Source organism: Trichoplusia ni, chromosome 4 (assembly GCF_003590095.1).
Source record: "Trichoplusia ni isolate ovarian cell line Hi5 chromosome 4, tn1, whole genome shotgun sequence".
NCBI classification, from domain to species: domain Eukaryota; kingdom Metazoa; phylum Arthropoda; class Insecta; order Lepidoptera; family Noctuidae; genus Trichoplusia; species Trichoplusia ni.
The window spans coordinates 16,186,662-16,206,497 of record NC_039481.1 but is presented as its reverse complement, the minus strand read 5'-3'; the positions used below and the strand labels follow the sequence as shown (position 1 = coordinate 16,206,497).

Sequence of the window (19,836 nt, the reverse complement as noted above, 5' to 3'; positions counted from 1 at the left end):
GAAACGGTGCTGTGAATTATCGTAAAATGAGTGATTTTATAATTTTAAAAGTATTACGTCGGTTTCAAGATCGAAATGCTTGACATCAGTCTCTTGCAAGCATTCCCTTTAGAATTTTAAAAGCAGTTTATATTATACAGGTACATTAGTAGATACTTTAAATAGGACAAAATAAGTACATTTGTAAAATTATACGTAAATTAAAACAAGGTTTTATATTTTAATGAGCAACAGGTAATGGTCTCGAGATTCATAGCTATTCATTCCTATTTTACAATATGGTTATTAAAAGTAAACATTATTTTTTCCATGTTTACCGCTATAAAATCTTTGTCGTTTATCTAAGAAGAATTTTACTTGTCACACGGTGATTCCAAGATAGGTATATAATTTTGCGCAAATTCAATACAAAATAATTCTAGCCTCTACATAAGTTTATATTACATAGTATTCATAGGGGTTTTAAAATGCATTAGTATAAAATAAATATTCTTTCTTATTTGCTGAATTCTATTTGTAATTATGCTTTAATAAGATAACTGACTCTTGGTCACACCAAAGTGTTACGTAGGACACAACCAGAATATAGAATAAGAGGTTTTATATGACCATAGAAAAAAAAATCGATGATTAGAGAATCGTTTTAAAGTCGGTAGAAAAATACCTTGCTATGCATAGGCCTTATCATTTTTGCAGTATGACGAAAGCTACAATACATATTTCCTATTAGTTACTCTAATCGTAATTCCGGTGTGAGCAGGAGTCAGCCATGCTCCATAGTTATGTACAGTACTTTTAATGCCATAATATTACCTAAAGAGAAAAAACTTACAAGTAGGTACAATATCAAACGGAAAGGTTTAGGCACCAATTGTTTTTAAGCGAACTACCTCTAAAAACAAAATAATATGTACTTATAAAAAAAAACAATATCACAATAATATCAAATAAAAGGCTCTTTTTAGTTAAGTTCTAATGACTACGTTTGTAATTTTGTGAAAATTAGTTGTAGTTAAACGATTATGTTCCTTATATCAATCGAATACAGAAAGAAAAGAAATTCTAATTAATAAAGATGAACTTGTAGATTTCGCTTACCTACTTAAGTCAAAGTCAAGTCTTACGTCATAGTTCTCTATTATTAGCATTGATATAAAGAACAGAATGCGTCTTAATTTTTTTCTGAATCAGAATGTCTTAAAGTTGCCACTAAGTCTAAATATAAATCTAATTGTAGTGGTACAAAGTACGCATGCGCGGCGCAATGGCATGGATGCGGATCTCAGAGGCGAGTCGTTCTATTGTAGCAGCTAAAACAATAAACTGATGTTAGTAAAGTAGGGGGTCGTATGTAAAACACGACTGCACACATATAGTGTGGCAAGCTGTGTACAGTAGCTGTCAGCACCAAACGGTTGGTTTGACTTTTCATGGCCAAAAAGATTTAATCTCATCCACAAATCTTGGCATATTATAATTGGCTTTCTATTTTTGGAACAGGGTGCCCGAACTAATTTAGTACTAGTATAAATGAATGAATTGAGCGTGCTTCTAAATTCGTTTTCGAATTAAAATTTAAAAAGTATTCAAAATAATTTAGACAACTCAATTTACTCATATCAGAGGATTAAATTACTACTTAAAATCTTCTTGTGCATTTTCAATCTCGCTAGTAAAAGTGAGATAAAACAGTTCTATTATACGTGTGGCTAATCGATTTTATCTAGAACTATTTTAATTGAATTTTGTTTAAATCTTTCAAAATTCATTTATGAGCCCTCTAGACACCAACTATTCAAAATCTATAAACTTACCTATCTACAAAATACCTTTTCCATTGACTTGATATATTTGCCAATATATAAATAGAAAATTTATGAAACGTCAAGCAAATTGTTACCTTTTCTTTTTTTCTAAAGTACTGTTTCAAACATACGCTAACAACTTTTCCGTATAAAATAATTGCCTCGACCAAAAAGGTCTCCATTAAAAAAATAATTGTGATACTCGTATCGATATCGATGATCAGGTAACCTAATCTACTCGCGTTTGCCTGATATACGGCGACAGTATGATTAGGGTAATTTTATTGGCTTCATACCTCTCGAGCAGTCTGCGCTTGAGCTCCGGCGGGTACGTGACGTATATGTAGTGGTCGTCGTGGTCGGGGTCATCTAACATGGCCTCCTCGGCCGCCAGCCGCTCCCCGCGCGTCGGCGACGAGTGTGTCGTCATGGAAACTGACGCACTGCCCGCCACGCTGCCCTCTTCCGAACTAAAAAGGACAGATCCTCTATGAGATCTTAAAGCAATAATTTTGCCATTGTAGAAGTGAGACGTTGCTACATTCACAATGGCAAAATAACTGCTTTTGAGATCTCAGAGTAGATGCGATCTAGATACGAAGTGAAACCGCTATACAGCTATTTTTAAATAGAAGTCAAGGGTAACTTACTCGAACACAATCCAGATGATATAATAGCACATGCAGAGTGCCAACGCTAGGCCGGTAGCGAGGGCCAGCAACAGCGGCCAGGGGAAGGCGCGAGCAGTGGGCGCCGTGTCCTCCCAGTAGCGGTCACAGCTCAAGTACCAACATACTGCGCGCTGCATTTCCTCTGAGGAACATAATCATAAAACCATTTTACTGAAACAAAAGTGGAGGGAAGATCTAAGCCACATTTGATTCGAATCCCAAAACTTACCTACGCTTAGAATTTCCGAATTGCCGACGCCCAATTAATTTGGGGTTTACGAAAGATCAACAAGTCAAGTCAACAGTCATACCTTCAAGTTCATTGAATTGATGCTGTGTGAGATGTAGAAGTAGCGTTGCTATGCAGGAATGCACAATTCTTTCACAGCGGACCTGAAATAGAAGAGCAAATTTGTTCACTGGTAGGGTTCTATCTTTCACTACCAAAAAGTATGATTGTTTTTTATTGCTGCAGGTAGGTTTTTAAAAAATTGCGCGTACTACCTATTTCTGTTGTACCTTGAGTGTTTGTAGGCGTGTAGGGTCACAAGCCGCTCTTTCAGCTTGCAAGTCAGCGAGCCTCTTTTGCCGACTGTCAGGAGGCAGGGAGGACTCAACTGTATCAGCGTCACAAAGCTCAGCTGTCTGGTTGGCATCCCCGTCACTGTCTTCTGTTCTTTTTTCTTCCGGCTCTAAAATGTGATGAAATACCAAACTGAAATTTAGTCGGATGTGTTCCAAGTGTGCTAACATACCTATCTGAATGTTTGTAATTGCTGCCAAGAACTACTTTGCGGCGAAAGTTACCGTAGAGCATTACTGTCTATGATTAATATGTGACAGGTTTTTGGCATCATTTTTCCCAAACGAATGGGCCGATTGGGATGCCATTTTTTCTTTTAATAATGTTTTCGACTGTCCATTTTGTCTAAATATGAACTCCTAAAATTTGTTCCTTAATATTCGGATCGTGTACCTGGTTCTTCGCTGTCCGGGTCAGTTCGGGGACAGTCGGCAATGGGCGGTGGCGGTGCGGCGCGGGGCCGGTGCTGCCGCCGCCGCGCCGTCACCCGCGCCACGCTCCGCGGCGCTGCCGGGGCCAACGCTTTCTTCACAGCCTCTACATCCTGCCAAACCTGTTAGAACATTATAATATAAATAAAACCCGCCTGTAAATGTCCCACGGCTGGGCACAAGCTTCCACCCTTACAGGGGTTTGCATTAGGCACCACTCTAGTTTACTGCGTGTTGACGAATTAGTTTGTCTTTCACGATATTGTCCTTCAGCATTTATTTTGTGGTGTATTTATATAATGACTAATTTGCAAACGTCACATTAGTACTCGCCTCCGTTGGGATCGATCGAGCTTGCCATCTCGTGCATACAAATCCGTACTACAAGGTCACGTCATATCGTCAGTCATCATGTATCCAATCTTAAAAACACGCAATTATTTCACCTATACTTTTGAAACTATGATCTTACTGAGTCTAGTCTTCTCGAAAGTTATCTTGAGGTCGGCTTTCACATAATAGATTCCTGTGAATACTGGATTTTAAATACAGCCTCTTTTACATCCACAATATATTTTGCCGGATAGTACGGTATCTGAACCTGCATATATTAGAAATTGTTTAAATTTGTTCTTATTTGAAACCATGCAACGGTTCTCACCTCTATGTCGGTGCTCGGACCGCCAGCACCGCTGAGCAGGCCGTGCGCGACCAGCACCTGGCACCGCATAATGTCGCAGTAGTCTGCCAGACACACTGCATCCTCCGCCTGCATATTATTCGAGTACATAGTTCAGTAATCGCTCTTACAAAATGTAACTAAAACGGGTGCTGTATGAAAGGCAGCATTAAGTGCCTCTTCTCTCTCCAAAACATGAAAACGCTCTTCAGGTTTTGTCGAATTCAGTAAGGAATCAAATTAAATTTTACGTTCAAAGTTAGTACGGAAACGTAGTATTGTAAAGCGCGTAGTCTTCAATAAATATATTCAATAAAAAAGCTGAAATGTTGGGAACTTTACAATTAATTTCTTTAATAAACTCATCGTCATGTAACCTTTTGAGAGTAGGTACTCGTAGGTGTGTCTGCCGACACCTCTCAAAGTAATGCTACTGCAATCATGGCAGAGTGACAGCGTCCTATACACTGTAGACCGGCGTAGTAGTCTGCCTTGTGCCTTCTACCAGCAGATCATAAATCACCTTGTTAATCTGGTTCTTGTGGCGATGGTCGAAGTGCGTGTCTAGATGCCTCTCCTCGTAGAAGGACTTGCCGCAGTAGGCGCACGTCCACTGCGACGGCCGGTGCTGCAGCTTGGCGGCGTGCTGCGGTGCAAAGATGTCTCGCGCGGGGTGGAACGGACACTCCAGTGGTAGTTTCACCTGTAAAATAAATATAGTTCTCTTTATTTTCATATTCTCTTCCATTCAGTACAGGTTTTCTACGTAGGCTTATTTAAATTATAGACAGTAATTTGAGTAATAAGATCTCGCTTATTGTGTAATTGATTTGAAAGAATGTTAACATTAACACTTAGTGCTTTATATCGTATATCAAAAAATACAGCCTACATATTTGTTTCAGCGTTTTATAGAGCTGGAAGCTGACCAAGTGCATTTAAATATTAAACAAAATATTTACCTGAAACCTCTCCAACACTGGAAGCCATTTGTTCTGTATGACTTTTCTTACGATTTTGGAGTTGTCACGAGAGCACGTGATCTTGAAGACTGACGGCCCTGGCCAAGGGATCAGCGTGAGGAAGAGTAAGGCCAGGACCTGCCAACAAATAATATATACATTTATACCATGTTGTAAAGCCTTCCTTAAAAAGTTGATTTATTAATGTAGATATAATTATGAATGCAGGCCCTTCATTCACACCGCTCTATTATCGCTAAAATACATTGAATTGTATTCTTCAAAGCCATTATTTAAGACTCCGTAGATTCTTTACCAGAATATTCTTTGACTAACAAAATGTAGCTTCGGAAACTCAGGAACACTTCAATACTAAATTCATTTTGTTACATTATTTATGCCCGATTTTTGTACTTTTTTACAACATGAGACGCTGGACCGACCTCGTTTCACTATTTCACTGTACCATTCCAAGCAACACCATAAATTTCGAAAGACTGTATTGGATTCATTTGTAATTCAGCTCACAAAATGTAGTAAATTGTCCACAATCACATCGTACACAGTCACTTGAGGGGTTCTTCTCGTCACTGACTCGAACATTATAATATCGTTAAATACCACTCCGGAATATCAAGAAGCTCATTCAAAATTTAGGTTATGCTTGTGTTATTTAACTATCGATTTTCTAACACGGAAGACCTAACCTTATCGGTAAAGAAATGTCGTCTTACCTCGAGGGAAAACGAAGTGGTCCTCATTCATATCTCTTATACGGCAAATGTTCAATGAAACTTTTTATAATAATTTGTTCAGTGTACTAGTTTATTACATAAAGTAAAGGAGCCTCAATGTGCGTTGCCATGACCGGTTCTTCCGCGCATGCGTACTGTGTACCCGGCCTCCCCTCTCGTCATAACTAGGAATGTAATTACTGCTACCTCAGAAAAGTTCCTGCTTTTATGTTAATGATTATTTCGTAGTTGCATATTTGATAGATGCTTTTGGAACTTTTAGTAGAATAGGTTCCTTTGTTTGAATGCTTTCGCACATACCCTATATTAAATACTAAATGTAGTAGGATGCTAAAACCAATAACTAGTACCGATTAACGACCTTCAACTCGAGGTCTAGGTGCAGTACGTATAAAACTGTCGTATACAAATTACACCCTTGAACTTTTACGTAGCAAGCTACAAGTCTGTAGGTATTGGTCATTGGCGTAGCTAACGACTAAGCATGTTGTAATGACGTAGCGGGCTACGGTTTTGTATGGTCGTCGTAGTATCAATATCTTTTTCATGACGTATGTCATTTCGGGACAGTATCTTTAACGTACACCATCACCATTACGTGGCATTTTAATAATAGACACATAAAGCTGTTCTTTGTGTTTAAATTAATATATTGGAAAGTAAAACTCTACAAAATATTAAGAAACATGGCTAGCTATAGCCTGCACGTTGTTATTATTCCGGAGTCCAAATTTTAATATTCCCATGTGCCGAGGAGGATAAAACGTCGAGGGGTCGGCAGAACACCCTGCCCAACCCTTCGTGTCATCGATTTATTAAAAATATATCTTTTACCGTCCATTGCTCTTATAAGCCCCTGTTCATAATAACTTACCTTTAGTTTTTACTTATTTGCAAGTAGGTATTATTACTAACGTTTCCTGCCAGCCATTCGTTTGCTCTACAGTGCAGATAAAAAATTAAAACGAAATAGGATTAGTGGTCACGCTACTGCGTACGTGCAGCCTTTGATATCAGCTTCTTTGTTAGAGATCGTTTTCACTAGCATTTTACCAAGTATTTTATTACGTACGAATTGAACAAATTTACTACAAATTTTAATGCTTTAAATTATCATTACTGTAGGCATTTAGACAATTTATAATATTTCTTCATTAATTTAGCATAGTTAAATAATAAAATAGTTCATTTTTTAAATTTTGGTGTATATTTCTGGCAAATACCTGAGGCTGTGAAGGCCGCATCATCATAAATAATAATATGCAAATTATTTCTCTTTATAAGTATAGTACTGACTGTTCTTCTATTAATATCACCCACGTTAAAAGCCGGTTTTGGATTTCTGACTTTTTAGAATTTTTATCCAAAATATATGCCATGTGTGGTCAAAAAGACCCCGATTTCAATTTAAATACTGTATTCTGCATCAATACTACATGGAACTTGCTACCGGAATGTCCTGACCGATTTTCGGCCACGCCGGCTATAATAGTGTCGCAACTCGCAACTCGCGTTTTGGCCATAAAAAGGGGCGATCGATCAAAAACAGGCTTTTCAAATAAGTCAGGAGTCTGTTAGAACACGCTGGTATCATATGGAATGTCATATACCTGCTCCTTTACTCAGTATCTGGGGTACTATCGAGTAGAAGGCTACAGTATCTTTAAGAGCACTAGAAGAGAATCCGATGTATAAGAGCCTTTATAGCAAAGCGTGCATCTTGCAAAGTCTGCATATTAATGCTCGACACGCTTGCATGAAATGTTTAAGTGACCTTATAGAACACTACGAGTAGTAGGTATATGTAGGCATTACAATTATCAGATAGATAGTTCCACTGGAGAAATGAAGTCGACGGACTGAGATTAATTTCTACTTAATAAGTAAGTATATATCCAAGGTTTTCTTTACAGACAGAAATAAGATGATTTAGGTGCCATTAAAATTACAATCTTATAATTGGTTGTTCATTTTGAGTCGGTATATGCTATATGCTAACTCAATAGTATAAGTAGATGTGTATAAAACCTACTTTGGCTACGTGCGGCGCATAGAGTGTGTATATAAATAATTGTCCTGCTGCAATTACCGCATAATCACGCTCCACCGTCATACGGAGTCTACATTGATTATATGCCTTTCGTGCACTAAAATCGACAGCTTATCTAAAAAAGTCGGCTATAGCACACGAATATTTATTTGCGGGCGGTGAGGGACGCTAACGCAATCAGTGTTAGTTTAGAAACGCTCGTACGGGACCGGTACACTTTGTGCATACTAACAAACCAATAAAACGGCAATTAACGGGTCCAAACAAAGTTTGTTTGATAACAGTTGTAGAGCCGCCGCCGAGCCCGGCCACAGCCGCGCCGCGCCGCACTCCTCGCACACTTTTTATAAGAGAACTCCTTACAAAACAGGTTAGTAAGTGCTAAGGGACCATCGAGGATCCATTACTCATATTCAAACGTTTACCATTATCCTTGTTGTTGTATTCATCAGACAGACGCAAATATGACCCGGTGCTTTTGTGTTAATTTTACTAATCTACTAAAGGTAGTTCAGTTATCTAAGATAAACAATGATTCATGAAACTTCGTATATTGGAAGTCCAAACTATATAAAAGGCAAAAGACAAATGATACATTTCGGCCCTGTAATGTCTGTATAAAAAGGTGTTTGCCGTGTTGCTGTAACATTCCGTTATATGTCAGTTCTACGTTGTTTGACGATTCGAATGTTATTCAAACATTGAATATTGTTCCCAATACAAACGATCGAATTGCAAAAACCGACTACAGTTGTTCTAATAATAAAAAAATAAGCAGTAACAACATAAACGACATGTATTAATGAGTAGATATGATGAAAATGCAAGCTCTGCAATACATTACACTAAAGATAATATGCTCCGCAGTTATTATATCCCAAATGTTTGGAATGTCCAGTTGGTGCTCTGCGCCTGGAGCTCAAATTTTGTTCATTGAAGAGCCCCTGAATGCTTCTTTTGATTCATTCGAAAATTATAACAGTGAAGAAGGTTTTACAATTAACACAGTGGGATGTGTTTTCCCAAGGATCACTGTACAAGACGTGTCAATGAATAAATGTATTCACGCTCCTAAGATTGTAATACCCCCATGCGAATATTATTATCGCCCTCTCCTCGGAAACAATAATACTCATATATGGATTATTCAAAATAATTTGAAATACTTTAACATCAGTAAAGGATCAATGGTTAATTGTTGCTATAGACCCTTTTATAAACCGCTGTCAGCTAAACGTATTTACAAAAAGTTTATGGACAGGGGAATCGAATACCTCGATTGTATTATGTTCAAGGATGAAATAGAAGTTAATAATGAATTCGTGACAGTGCGTTGTTTTTACGACGACGATGTGATATACAGTCAATACTATGTATTCGCGCCTAAAAAGCCATTTACATTTAATAGAGAAAACCCTTTTAAGAAACCGGTCAATCAAACAATGTACAATATTATTATTATGGGTTTGGGATCAATGTCAAGACACAATTTCTACAGAACTATGCCATATACTTTAGATATGTTAAAAAAATATAATGCCATTGAATTAAAAGGCTACAATACAGTCAGCCAGGACACTTTTCCGAACTTGATGGCAGTATTGGTTGGTATGAACACTTCAGAGTTAGTAGGCGCTTGCTTCCCGCACGGCCGGTCCACTTTGGATAACTGTCCTTTTATTTGGGAAAGGTTTAAAGACATGGGATACTACACAGCGCTCATGGAAGATACCGCCAGATATGGCGTGTTCAATCAAGGAAAGTTTCTTTTTAAAGGAAACCCTACTGATTATTATTTGTATCCATTTATGCGTGAATCTGAAAAATTGCATAAACATAAATGGAAATTCAAAAAAGCAAAAGACTTAGTACAATATTTACTGGCTCACAGAGCACGTCGCCCTAGTACCACTTGCATGGGAGACAAATACTATTTTGAAGTACTTTTAAATTATGTTAGTAGTCTTACTACGACATTAAAAAACTTTAAGCTATTCGGATTATTTTGGGAAATATCTATGAGCCATGATGATTTAAACGATCCTATCAGAATGGATAAAGGTTACGAAACATTACTTCGAAAATTAGAAATGGCTGGATATTTAAACGATACGATTTTGATATTTTTGAGTGACCATGGCATGGACTCTAACGAAATACAGTCTACAAAGCAAGGGCGAATAGAACAGCGACTACCTCTAGTGTTCATTGTGGTACCGCCTTCATTTCGCAAAGAGTATAGATTAGCATATCATAATTTAAAAGTAAATCAAGGACGTCTCACGACGCCTTATGATATCCATCAAACATTAATAGATTTTATTGATTTAAACGTTATAAGAGAAGAAGAAATATTAAGAAGAAGTCGACAGTTTTATACCCAAGATAGAGGTATTAGTCTGTTCTTACAGATTCCCAGAAATAGAAGCTGTGAGTTGGCTGGCATTCACAATAAGTGGTGCGTTTGTTATAATTATGTTAGAATAGCACATGACAACCCGGTGCTTTTTGGTGCTATTAGTTATTTAACGTACCAAATTAACGAGGTGCTGAAGCCTTATCCAGAATGTTTGAAACTTATTGTGGACGAGATCATTCTTGCAAAAGAGTTGTTGCCAGCGTACGAAGGCAGCGACGAGTGGCGTGACTTTAGCATCATAGTTCGAATGGCCCCCGGCGGCGGCATCTATGAGACTATGATGCGGAAACACAACAGACAGTGGTATATTGTCGACCGCGTCAAACGCCTCAATTTCCCCGGCTTTCGCAGTTTATGCGTAGATGTCCCCTCAATCAAATTATTTTGTTATTGTAAATAAGTAAAGGTCATATAATAAAGGAAAGAAAAATATTCATTTTTTATCTAAATAATTTGCATCAACATACGTTTTCTCGCTTGTATGACGAAATATAAAAGGTAATAATATTATCAATTTAAAACACTGATATACATTGGTAGGGTAGAAGCAGGGCAAAGCAGTAGTTAGTTTTCGATACTATAAAACAGACGTATAAAAGTAACCACATTACGCTTGATTGTGGTGATCTTCTATACAAAATTTCTACTGTAAGTACCGTGACTAATCGAACCTCCTTTGATAAGATGAAATACAGAGAAAACTGAACTATCATTTGAATACTGCACTGTTTCTATAAAATAAGCCTGAACTTGCGTTCGCAGAAATAAATATTTGTAAAGAAAATAAATAACAAAAATAGTTTACAGTCTTGTCAAAAGTCAGGTAGTAGGTGATCTATTGACAGCAGGCCATACCTGTATCTAGTAGGCAGCACATGTATTAGGCTGTAGAGTTGGTCTCAGCTGCATGGGGGGCTGGCGCGCATGCGCGCAGCCTCCGCCCGGTCCCCGGCTGCCTCCCGGCGCGCGGTCCTCGGTTAGTGCTGTCTTGCTTACTTGTTTCATAAGGCTGCCAACTTCACACTGTATATTTTCAGTCAGTATCGAGTCCGGGAACAAGCACCCCGGGACGCGTCACTCTCCCTTCCACTCCTTGGTCACTGCCCACCTCGATGACACAATATTGAAACATGTACACAATTATTCAGGCGCCATTGATTCCTAATATCATAACATACCCATGCTACCAGTGTGAACGTAAATATTTTTAAATTAAAATGTCGAACAAAGTGTACATGTGTTGTTGCATCTTCAGTTACTATTGTTATTGTCACTTCAAGTTTATTCGACGCTAAGTTAACTTCTTACAAGGTAAGTGAATACTTAATAACTTAATCTTATTATTACAAATACTTGACATTTTCGAAACTATACACCAAATTTAATTCTATTACTTAAATATTATGTTTACTGGCCGCAGTAGATAAACTTCAAAACTTATCGTTTTAAATTAAAACGATGTAAAAAAATACCATAGTATATTGCATTTGCATACAACCGAAAATTTGCAGAGACGTTAAATAATACATATAAAAATATCATAAATCCCGTTCAATCCTACAAAAAAAATATCCAACAAACACTTAAAAACAATATATCAAAAATTTCATTCTCATCACAGCCGGCTGTAAGTATAATCAATTTTTGCACAAATAGGACCAAACGGGATTTTTTATATTTTATTTATAATAACGATTTATAACGTCTATGTCAATTTTGAGCTCTATGAGAATTTTGACTATGTCAAATGTCTCTTTTGACTGGAGTATTAGTAAAATCGAATAATGGTTTATTTTACACTATGTGTAGTAGTAATATCAAGTACGCCATGGGGCTTAGTTAATATAACTAAGTAAATAACTGTACAAACTACTATCAAATACCGAAGTGAAATTTAAGGTAACCGCGACTTTTTAAATTTGTCACGGTATGTCATAAAGTCTCGTTGCCATCGTTTTATTTGTTGATGTTCCATAATATTTATTAAACCTGTAAACTTTGTTAAAATTTCTATTATAAATATGTTTATGTGACATCACATAAATGTTCTAAAGCTTCCCAAATCATTACCATTTCCAAAAACGATATCACCACTGCTTAGCCACATTCATTTATCAACAGTGAATAAACTACAGCGTATTTCCTTCAACTGTGATTACAAGATAATTTATGAAAGTCTTAAGTATTTAATAGCTATTGAGGTACCTATAGCCCTATTTGCATACCCGTAACTAATTAGGTACCGCAGGTGTATTATACGTGTCTTGCAGGTATATAAATTTTCAAAAGTATTTCACATGAAACATACAACATCTGAACTACATCGACTCTGAACGACATCACAAGTCACAGTATTTTTACGTATTGACCAACATCAAATAGGTAATGTGTACTTTCTTTCCATTTTCCAGCATGGCTCAGCTAGTGAAGGGGAGCACAAGGCTACGCTCGGTTCCAGTCCGGTTCAGATATCTATTCCTGCTCGCCACTGTATTCGGTAGCAGCTTCCTCCTTATTTCGATTACTAACCGCACAGACATATTGCTCGTTAACAACGACCAACCTTTGTCCTCCTTGGATCTACACCATTATGATCTCGTACCCGAAACAAGTTTCACCATAAAAACTGATGGTTGCACCATTCCTGGGTTAATAGCTCTAGATGAAAGTATCAAACCATTTATTCGTCCTCCGACAGATTTAAAGGAATGTCCGAATGCTAATTACACTCTTTTACAACACAACGAAACACATATTTGGATTGATAAGGATATTTTACAATATTACAATGTGCCTAAAGACGGAAATATGTCTTGTTGTTATAAGTCATTTTACAGACCCAAGTCTATCGCTAATGTTTTCTCTGAACACGTCGATGACAGAGTTCAATACGACGATTGTGTGGAATTCGTCAACTATATTGAAGTAGAACACGAATTTGTAAGGGTGTCCTGTGAATATGACCAAAAAACTGTTTACGATCAATTCTTCCTATTCGCCATTAAGAAAATGTTCGATTTTACAGAACATAGATTTGGGCAGAACATTATGAACACCCCACCAAAGAATGACACACCATTTTACAATGTGATTGTAATGGGTATCGATGCTATCTCCAGGCTAAATTTTTATAGAACAATGCCTAAAACTCTGGACTACCTTAAAAAGAAGGGTGCTATAGAATTATTAGGGTACAACAAAGTGGGTGACAATACATTTCCCAATTTAACTCCAATGTTGTTGGGCATCAAAGAAACTGATTTAAAGAGAACATGCTGGCCACATGACGGCGCAAGTTTTGATAACTGCCCTTTTATCTGGCAGTGGTTTAAAGAAGCCGGTTTTTATACCGCCCTTGGTGAAGATAGTGCAAAGTTAGGGACATTTAATTTTGCTAAAAACGGTTTTATTAAAACTCCTACAGATTTTTATATTCGCACATTTCTACACGAAGCAGAAGTTAATGTTGGTAACACTAAAGATTTTAACTCATATATTTGTATGGGTAACAAGTACTTTTATAAAGTGCTCTTAGACTACATTGAAAGTCTAATGTCTGCTCTGAGATATTCGAAACTGTTTGGATTTTTTTGGGAAGTATCAATGAGTCATGATTACCTCACATATCCAATGGCTATGGACGATAGTTACAAAAACTTTTTCGAAAAGCTTGATAGTTATAATTATTTAGATAATACGGTTTTAATACTGTTAAGTGATCATGGCATAAGATGGGGTGCCATACGATTAACTAAACAAGGGCGATTAGAAGAGCGCCTGCCTTTTGTTCACATTTTATTGCCACCGTCATTTCAAGAGAACTACAACCTAGCCTACAACAATCTGAAACAAAATAGCAAACGACTTACAACACCATTTGATATGTACGCCACTCTCTCAGATCTAATCAACTTAGAAGAAATAAGTAACGAAAAAATCAAGCAACGCACAAAATCGTCTTACACTGAAAACAGAAGCATTAGTCTATTTTTGCCCATACCGAAGAATCGAACTTGTAAATCCGCTGAGATAGACGATCATTGGTGCACTTGCCATAAAGGTATTAAACTATCAACAAAAAGTTTTGAAGCCCGTAATGCGGCCGAACAACTAGTAAAACATTTAAATAAATATTTAGAGGAATACCGTCAGTGTGCAGTGCTGTCCCTGGCTGAAGTGCTGGAGGTGACTGAGATGATGGCAGGCAAGCCGAGGAAAGACGAAATAGGGTGGCGCGAGTTTATGGTGGTAGTGCGGACCACACCGGGCGACGGCGTGTTCGAGGGCACGCTGCAACACCGGAACGACAAGTGGACGCTGGCCGGCACCACCAGCCGCCTCAACCTGTACGGCGACCAGAGCCACTGCGTGCACCACTACCAGCTCAAGCTGTACTGCTACTGCCGATAGCTGGCACTCTCTAAACCTAACTACTATGTTATGGAAATGAAAAGCTGTGATATTTCCAAGTGTTATAAGAGAATAAGGTAAAATATTTATTTACGTAAAAGTTTATTGATACAAATACCGGGCCTAATACTTATCGGTAAGAATTTACTTTGATTGTTTGCAAGGAATGTGATATGTTTGTACATGTACATATATAAGGAGACGACTGTAGTTAAATTATGTAACTTAGAGTGTAGACAAGTTAGTAAAAATGTTGTAGAAATGTAAATGCTTTACATCTCATGTACATATCTTACTCATTGTAATAAGGTTTTCGCAATGACATATCTCTTCATGAGGTGGTATGCTGATCATTGTTTCTTCCAAAGATTGTTGTTGTTGTTAGTACGGATTAAGTACTTATCTACCAAGTTTAGTGATAATTATATATCTTCTAAGCTATAGTATTGTATTTATCAATAAATGTTTAGATGTTGGTGTATGTGACAGCAATATTAAGATAACAACAGAAGATCTTTAAATAGGTTTAGAACTTAGCGGGCCTACCACCACCTTGTAAAGTAAGAACATGGCCTTTGTGGAAGAGAAACACTGCCCAGCACCATGATAAATGCGCGAAATACAAAGCATCACTTGTTAACAGTCCTAATTGGTGGTAGGGTGGGCCTGGAATAGAGATAACGACTGGGTACAAAGAGTAACAACCTTATTAGTCCATCAGATAAATAATAAAAAAATAATAGATATGTATTTTTACCTTTTTCTGAAAAAAACAAGTTGTACCAGATAAACTTGTTTAAAGTTTCAGGAGTAGCCTGGAGAAGTAATAACTTCGCAAATTTTATACACAGATGCGACGTCACGCCAAAGTTCATTCACGGTTATTTTATCAATTATGTTTGCAGAACAAAGTAAAAATGCGTATTTATTTATTATAATATCTGAGGGACACTGAAAAAGAAAATAGTCGTCATTCCTATTATTTCTAATTTAGGAGGTTGAGTGTTCGATTTTATGCGATTATTCAAATATTAAGGTTTGATGGTTTTAGAAATTTTTATTACCGGTTAGTAGATCTATAAACTAAGCTATGTAAAACTCAACAAAGTAGAGCAATCAATAGGCTATTGTTGAAAGAGAGAGACGTAGAGAAATGTACGGCGGGTTTGCAACAAAACCATAAAAACTGAATGAAAGCATAATTGTCCAATTTCCTCAGAACAATCATGAATGCCATTAAACAAAACGTGCCAAACATATCGTTCTACCTGCACAGGTACTTAGTGAGAGCATAGTAACATATCACAACGAAATCTCTACTTTTAATCTAAAATATAAGTATATAAACATTTCAGTCCATGCCTAGGTATTACATATTTCATGTACTTAGTTATGACTATCGTACCGTATTGCGCAACATATCCTGTATATATAGATGTAATAGTAAAAAACTCGAATTGAAATATCAATTCAATGTGTTATATATACCTACTTATTGTTTCTATTATATATACTGTGTAACGGAAATGTAATTACTACATTTTCCTTATCTAATAGTTAATTAGCTAATTTAAATTATTTTTATCAAAACGTATAAATGAAAATTTTCAACTATGTTTTTTATTATATTTAGTATTAATTTTTAAGCTAATCTTCCACAACTAATTTCTGTAAATATGTATTTTGTTTTGAAGAGATTAATGCAATAACTTCTGATTTACTTGAACTAGTTAATAAACTGATAAGAAATATGTAGCGATTTATTTTTTTAAATAAAGGAAAAACGTTGTTGTTTTGTTTAATTTAACCTTGAGAACCAACTCAAAGTGAACAGTAATGTACTTTATAACAATTATTAAAATTCGATTTGACGAGTCCGTTATTTATTTTTATTGTATCTTTTTTATTCCTTTTTTAGTGAAGCGTAGGTACTTGTAGGTCTTTTCGCAAACATTCAAACAACAACGTCACCTAGACCCAAGACAAGCATTCGTGGCTCACACAAATGTTTGTCCTACGCGGGAATTGAACACGGGACACGTCCGCGTCGCCCTCAGAGGCAGCGTGGTAACCACTCGGCTATCCGTGCTGTCATAAGTTATAGTATTATTTTCAAATTCTCCTTTCCTACCTTTAGGCTTTTAGGCTTACTTTCGAGTTGGTACTCCACAACCCGACCCAAAGTCGTAAGTAAGGCGGGGAATCCTCATGGACACCCGCTCGGGGAGGAAATGGGTACTCTTACTGACTAAGCCTGAACCGCCTTACTACATCATCCGTGTTATTGTGTCGGTGTATGGCAATGCATTGCAATCTTTCATACACCGACCGAAGGATTTTAGGCCCTAGAAAATGATAAATTGAATAATTATCTATCGATTGCTAAACACTTCAGCAACATTGATGATCATGATTATGCTATATGACCTGCGTTAGCGAAATAATCAGAGAAGGCCCATCTAGTGAGCGGCGATTGACTACTGCCAATTTATTTACATTACCGTGCGTAGAAAGGGAGGCAAATCTTAGGAACCGATCCACATAGCATGTATTATAACTTCGTAGAAGCCCAATTTCATATATCAGGCATGAAAGGAAACAAAATTGAACCGCAATTATTAAATTAATTGGAATGTTTACAGCATGAACCGTGGTGACAAGCTGGCTGTCCGCTGCAGGTACGTGCTGCTTGTGGCCTTCATCTGCGGCAGCGGATTTATTATGTCATTACTCTGCAGAAGCGCCGACATCATCGTATTTACAACTGCACCCACCACAGCGTGGGATCTCCAACAGCACTACCCAAATAACATAGATGAACGTTTCACTATTCAAACAAATGGTTGTAACATTCCATTATTACGTCCTTTAGATGAAAGTATTAAAAAGTTCTTTGAATATCCATATCCCTTGAAGCCAAAGCCTTGTCGTGATTCCAGTAGGGCATTACTGATACACAGTGACAATCGCATCTCGATAAATATGAGTAATTTGCATTACTACAACATAACTGACGCGAATAAATTATTCTGCTGTTATCGAGCTTTTTACAGGCCTCTATACGTTACTGATATAACGTCTTTTTTTATAGATAACCGTGTTGAATACGGTGAATGTTACTATTTTACTGAATCAATACTAGTGAACGATGAATTTGCAAAAGTCAACTGTTTTTATAATGAAACTACCAAGGTTTATGAAAATTTTTACTTGTCTGCACTAAAAAAAGACTTTTTATATCATGATGGAAGAGGCGAAATTACTCACAATAAACGGCTTTATAATGTTTTAATAATAGGTATTGATGCTGTATCAAGATTAAACTTTTATAGGAAAATGCCTAAAACTGTATCGTTCTTAAAAGATAATGGGGGTGTAGATTTAGTAGGCTTCAACAAAGTAGGCGATAACACTTTTCCAAACGTGATTCCAGTACTACTAGGTATTCCTGATACAGAATTAAATCATACCTGTGTACCTTACGAGGGCATCACTTTTGACAATTGCCCATTTATTTGGGAGCAGTTCAAGAGAGCGGGGTATTACACAGCACTTGCTGAGGACAGCTCATTGCTGGGAACCTTCAACTATTTTAGACCTGGTTTTAGTAGAACGCCAACGGATTATTATATACACACATTCATACAGGAAGCAGAAATATATTCTGGATATAACCTGGATTTTAATTGCTTTTTGTGCATGAATGATAAATATTTTTATAAAGTCCTCTTAGACTACATTGAAGGTCTAACGGTCACTTTAGAAAACCATAAATTGTTTGGTTTCTTTTGGGAAGTAACAATGAGCCATGACTATCTCAACTATCCCGTGGTCATGGACGACAGTTATCTCAAGTTCTTCGAGAAATTACAAGCTTCAAATTACCTAAGTGAAACAATCGTGTTCCTAATGAGTGACCATGGCATGCGATGGGGGAATATTCGCTTCACTAAACAAGGACGGTTGGAGGAACGCCTGCCACTCATGTTCATTTTGCCACCTCTCTCGTTTCGGGAAAAGTACTCAAATGCTTACAATAATTTAAAATTAAATAGTAAACGTTTGACCACTCCCTTTGATATCCACGAGACTTTGCTGGACCTCATTAATTTAAAAAATATTACAAATGATGCTATTACCACCAGAACCAGTAAATATTATGCTAATAAAAGAGGTATCAGTCTTTTTTTGCCCATCCCAACTAACCGGACTTGTAAGATGGCAGGAATCGATGATCACTGGTGTACATGTCACAAAGGCACTCTACTATCAAATGTGAGCTCGGAAGCATTCCAAGTTTCCACGCAACTTGTAAGACACTTGAATATGTTGCTGAAAGATCACCCAGAATGTGCAAAATTAGCACTTGCTGAAATAATGGAAATAAGTGAAATGGAAGTAGGTGAGCCCGACGACAGTGAAACAGGCTGGAGAGAGTTTATGGTGATGGTGCGGACTACACCGGGCGACGGGGTTTTTGAGGCGACGTTGCGGGTCCAGGAACACGATTGGTCGCTAGCGGGATCTGCCAGCCGCCTCAACTTGTACGGCGACCAGAGCCGCTGTGTTCACAATTATCAACTTAAATTATATTGCTACTGCATTTATCGTTAATCGTTATTCATTTTATGAAAATAGCACATATAGTGTATTGTGAAGTACGCATTACTTCATAATGTTTTTTAGTACCTACGTATTCGTAAATAATTCAATATTTCATTTATGAATTACTTATTGAACTTTCATGTTTTACGCTATTATTTCCTTTGCGACCACCGCAAACCATGTTTTCTTGATAATGAACCAATAAATACTCCTGTAATCAATTAAATTATGTACACAGTTAACTATCTCTTTTAGCAAATGTTATTATTAAATATATATACTTGAATCACTTCAATATGGTATGTATTCCATATTATTTAATGAACTGAAATAAAACATAATACTTACATAAAATAGAAGATCCCTGCCTTTTAATGCCCAATGAACATACATACACGTGCACTATAATATTACGTGATTAATGTTGACGTGGTTTAATGGCTGGCTTTTTCCATTTGGTTTCAAT

The 19,836-nt window shown here is 37.0% G+C and overlaps 4 protein-coding genes across 7 annotated transcripts; 3 read left to right on the top strand and 1 right to left on the bottom strand.

Annotated features, from left to right (window-relative positions):
• Window positions 1–189: 189 nt before the first annotated feature.
• LOC113493269 lies at window positions 190–19,781 on the bottom strand. 3 transcript variants are annotated; one of them, XM_026871162.1, is made up of 10 exons: window positions 19,719–19,781; window positions 5,132–5,269; window positions 4,693–4,872; window positions 4,152–4,259; window positions 3,453–3,612; window positions 2,996–3,168; window positions 2,788–2,869; window positions 2,456–2,618; window positions 2,102–2,275; window positions 190–1,310 (listed from the first exon to the last, which is right to left on the bottom strand). In XM_026871162.1, the coding sequence occupies exons 1-10, from the start codon at window positions 19,761–19,763 to the stop codon at window positions 1,283–1,285; spliced, it is 1,251 nt and encodes a 416-aa protein (XP_026726963.1). In that variant the 5' UTR covers window positions 19,764–19,781; the 3' UTR covers window positions 190–1,282. The 3 variants fall into 3 exon arrangements, with proteins under 3 accessions (XP_026726963.1, XP_026726965.1, XP_026726964.1); XM_026871164.1 differs by lacking the exon at window positions 19,719–19,781 and adding an exon at window positions 7,110–7,250; XM_026871163.1 differs by lacking the exon at window positions 19,719–19,781 and adding an exon at window positions 5,866–6,746.
• On the top strand, window positions 7,392–15,702 carry LOC113493265. 2 transcript variants are annotated; one of them, XM_026871157.1, is made up of 2 exons: window positions 7,392–7,769; window positions 12,767–15,702. In XM_026871157.1, the coding sequence occupies exon 2, from the start codon at window positions 12,768–12,770 to the stop codon at window positions 14,763–14,765; it is 1,998 nt and encodes a 665-aa protein (XP_026726958.1). In that variant the 5' UTR covers window positions 7,392–7,769; window position 12,767; the 3' UTR covers window positions 14,766–15,702. The 2 variants fall into 2 exon arrangements, with proteins under 2 accessions (XP_026726958.1, XP_026726957.1); XM_026871156.1 differs by lacking the exon at window positions 7,392–7,769 and adding an exon at window positions 11,599–11,666.
• Window positions 7,842–19,736, top strand: LOC113493267. Its single transcript, XM_026871160.1, has 2 exons — window positions 7,842–8,306; window positions 17,408–19,736. Exon 2 carries the CDS (start codon window positions 17,409–17,411, stop codon window positions 19,377–19,379), a length of 1,971 nt encoding a protein of 656 aa, XP_026726961.1. The 5' UTR covers window positions 7,842–8,306; window position 17,408; the 3' UTR covers window positions 19,380–19,736.
• Window positions 8,306–10,772, top strand: LOC113493266. The gene has a single exon (XM_026871159.1). It carries the CDS (start codon window positions 8,749–8,751, stop codon window positions 10,753–10,755), a length of 2,007 nt encoding a protein of 668 aa, XP_026726960.1. The 5' UTR covers window positions 8,306–8,748; the 3' UTR covers window positions 10,756–10,772.
• Window positions 19,782–19,836: the final 55 nt, after the last annotated feature.

Bases quoted from the DNA above. Each gene is read 5' to 3' on its own strand.
- LOC113493266 (XM_026871159.1), top strand. From the start codon at position 8,749: ATGATGAAAATGCAAGCTCTGCAATACATTACACTAAAGATAATATGC.
- LOC113493265 (XM_026871157.1), top strand. From the start codon at position 12,768: ATGGCTCAGCTAGTGAAGGGGAGCACAAGGCTACGCTCGGTTCCAGTC.
- LOC113493267 (XM_026871160.1), top strand. From the start codon at position 17,409: ATGAACCGTGGTGACAAGCTGGCTGTCCGCTGCAGGTACGTGCTGCTT.
- LOC113493269 (XM_026871162.1), bottom strand. From the start codon at position 19,763: ATGTATGTTCATTGGGCATTAAAAGGCAGGGATCTTCTATTTTAT. The intron at 4,260-4,692 runs GTGATTTATGAT...AATAATATGCAG, and splicing joins ACAAGAACCAGATTAACAAG to GCGGAGGATGCAGTGTGTCT. The intron at 1,311-2,101 runs GTATGAAGCCAA...TTATTGTTTTAG, and splicing joins AAGCGCAGACTGCTCGAGAG to CTGCTACAATAGAACGACTC.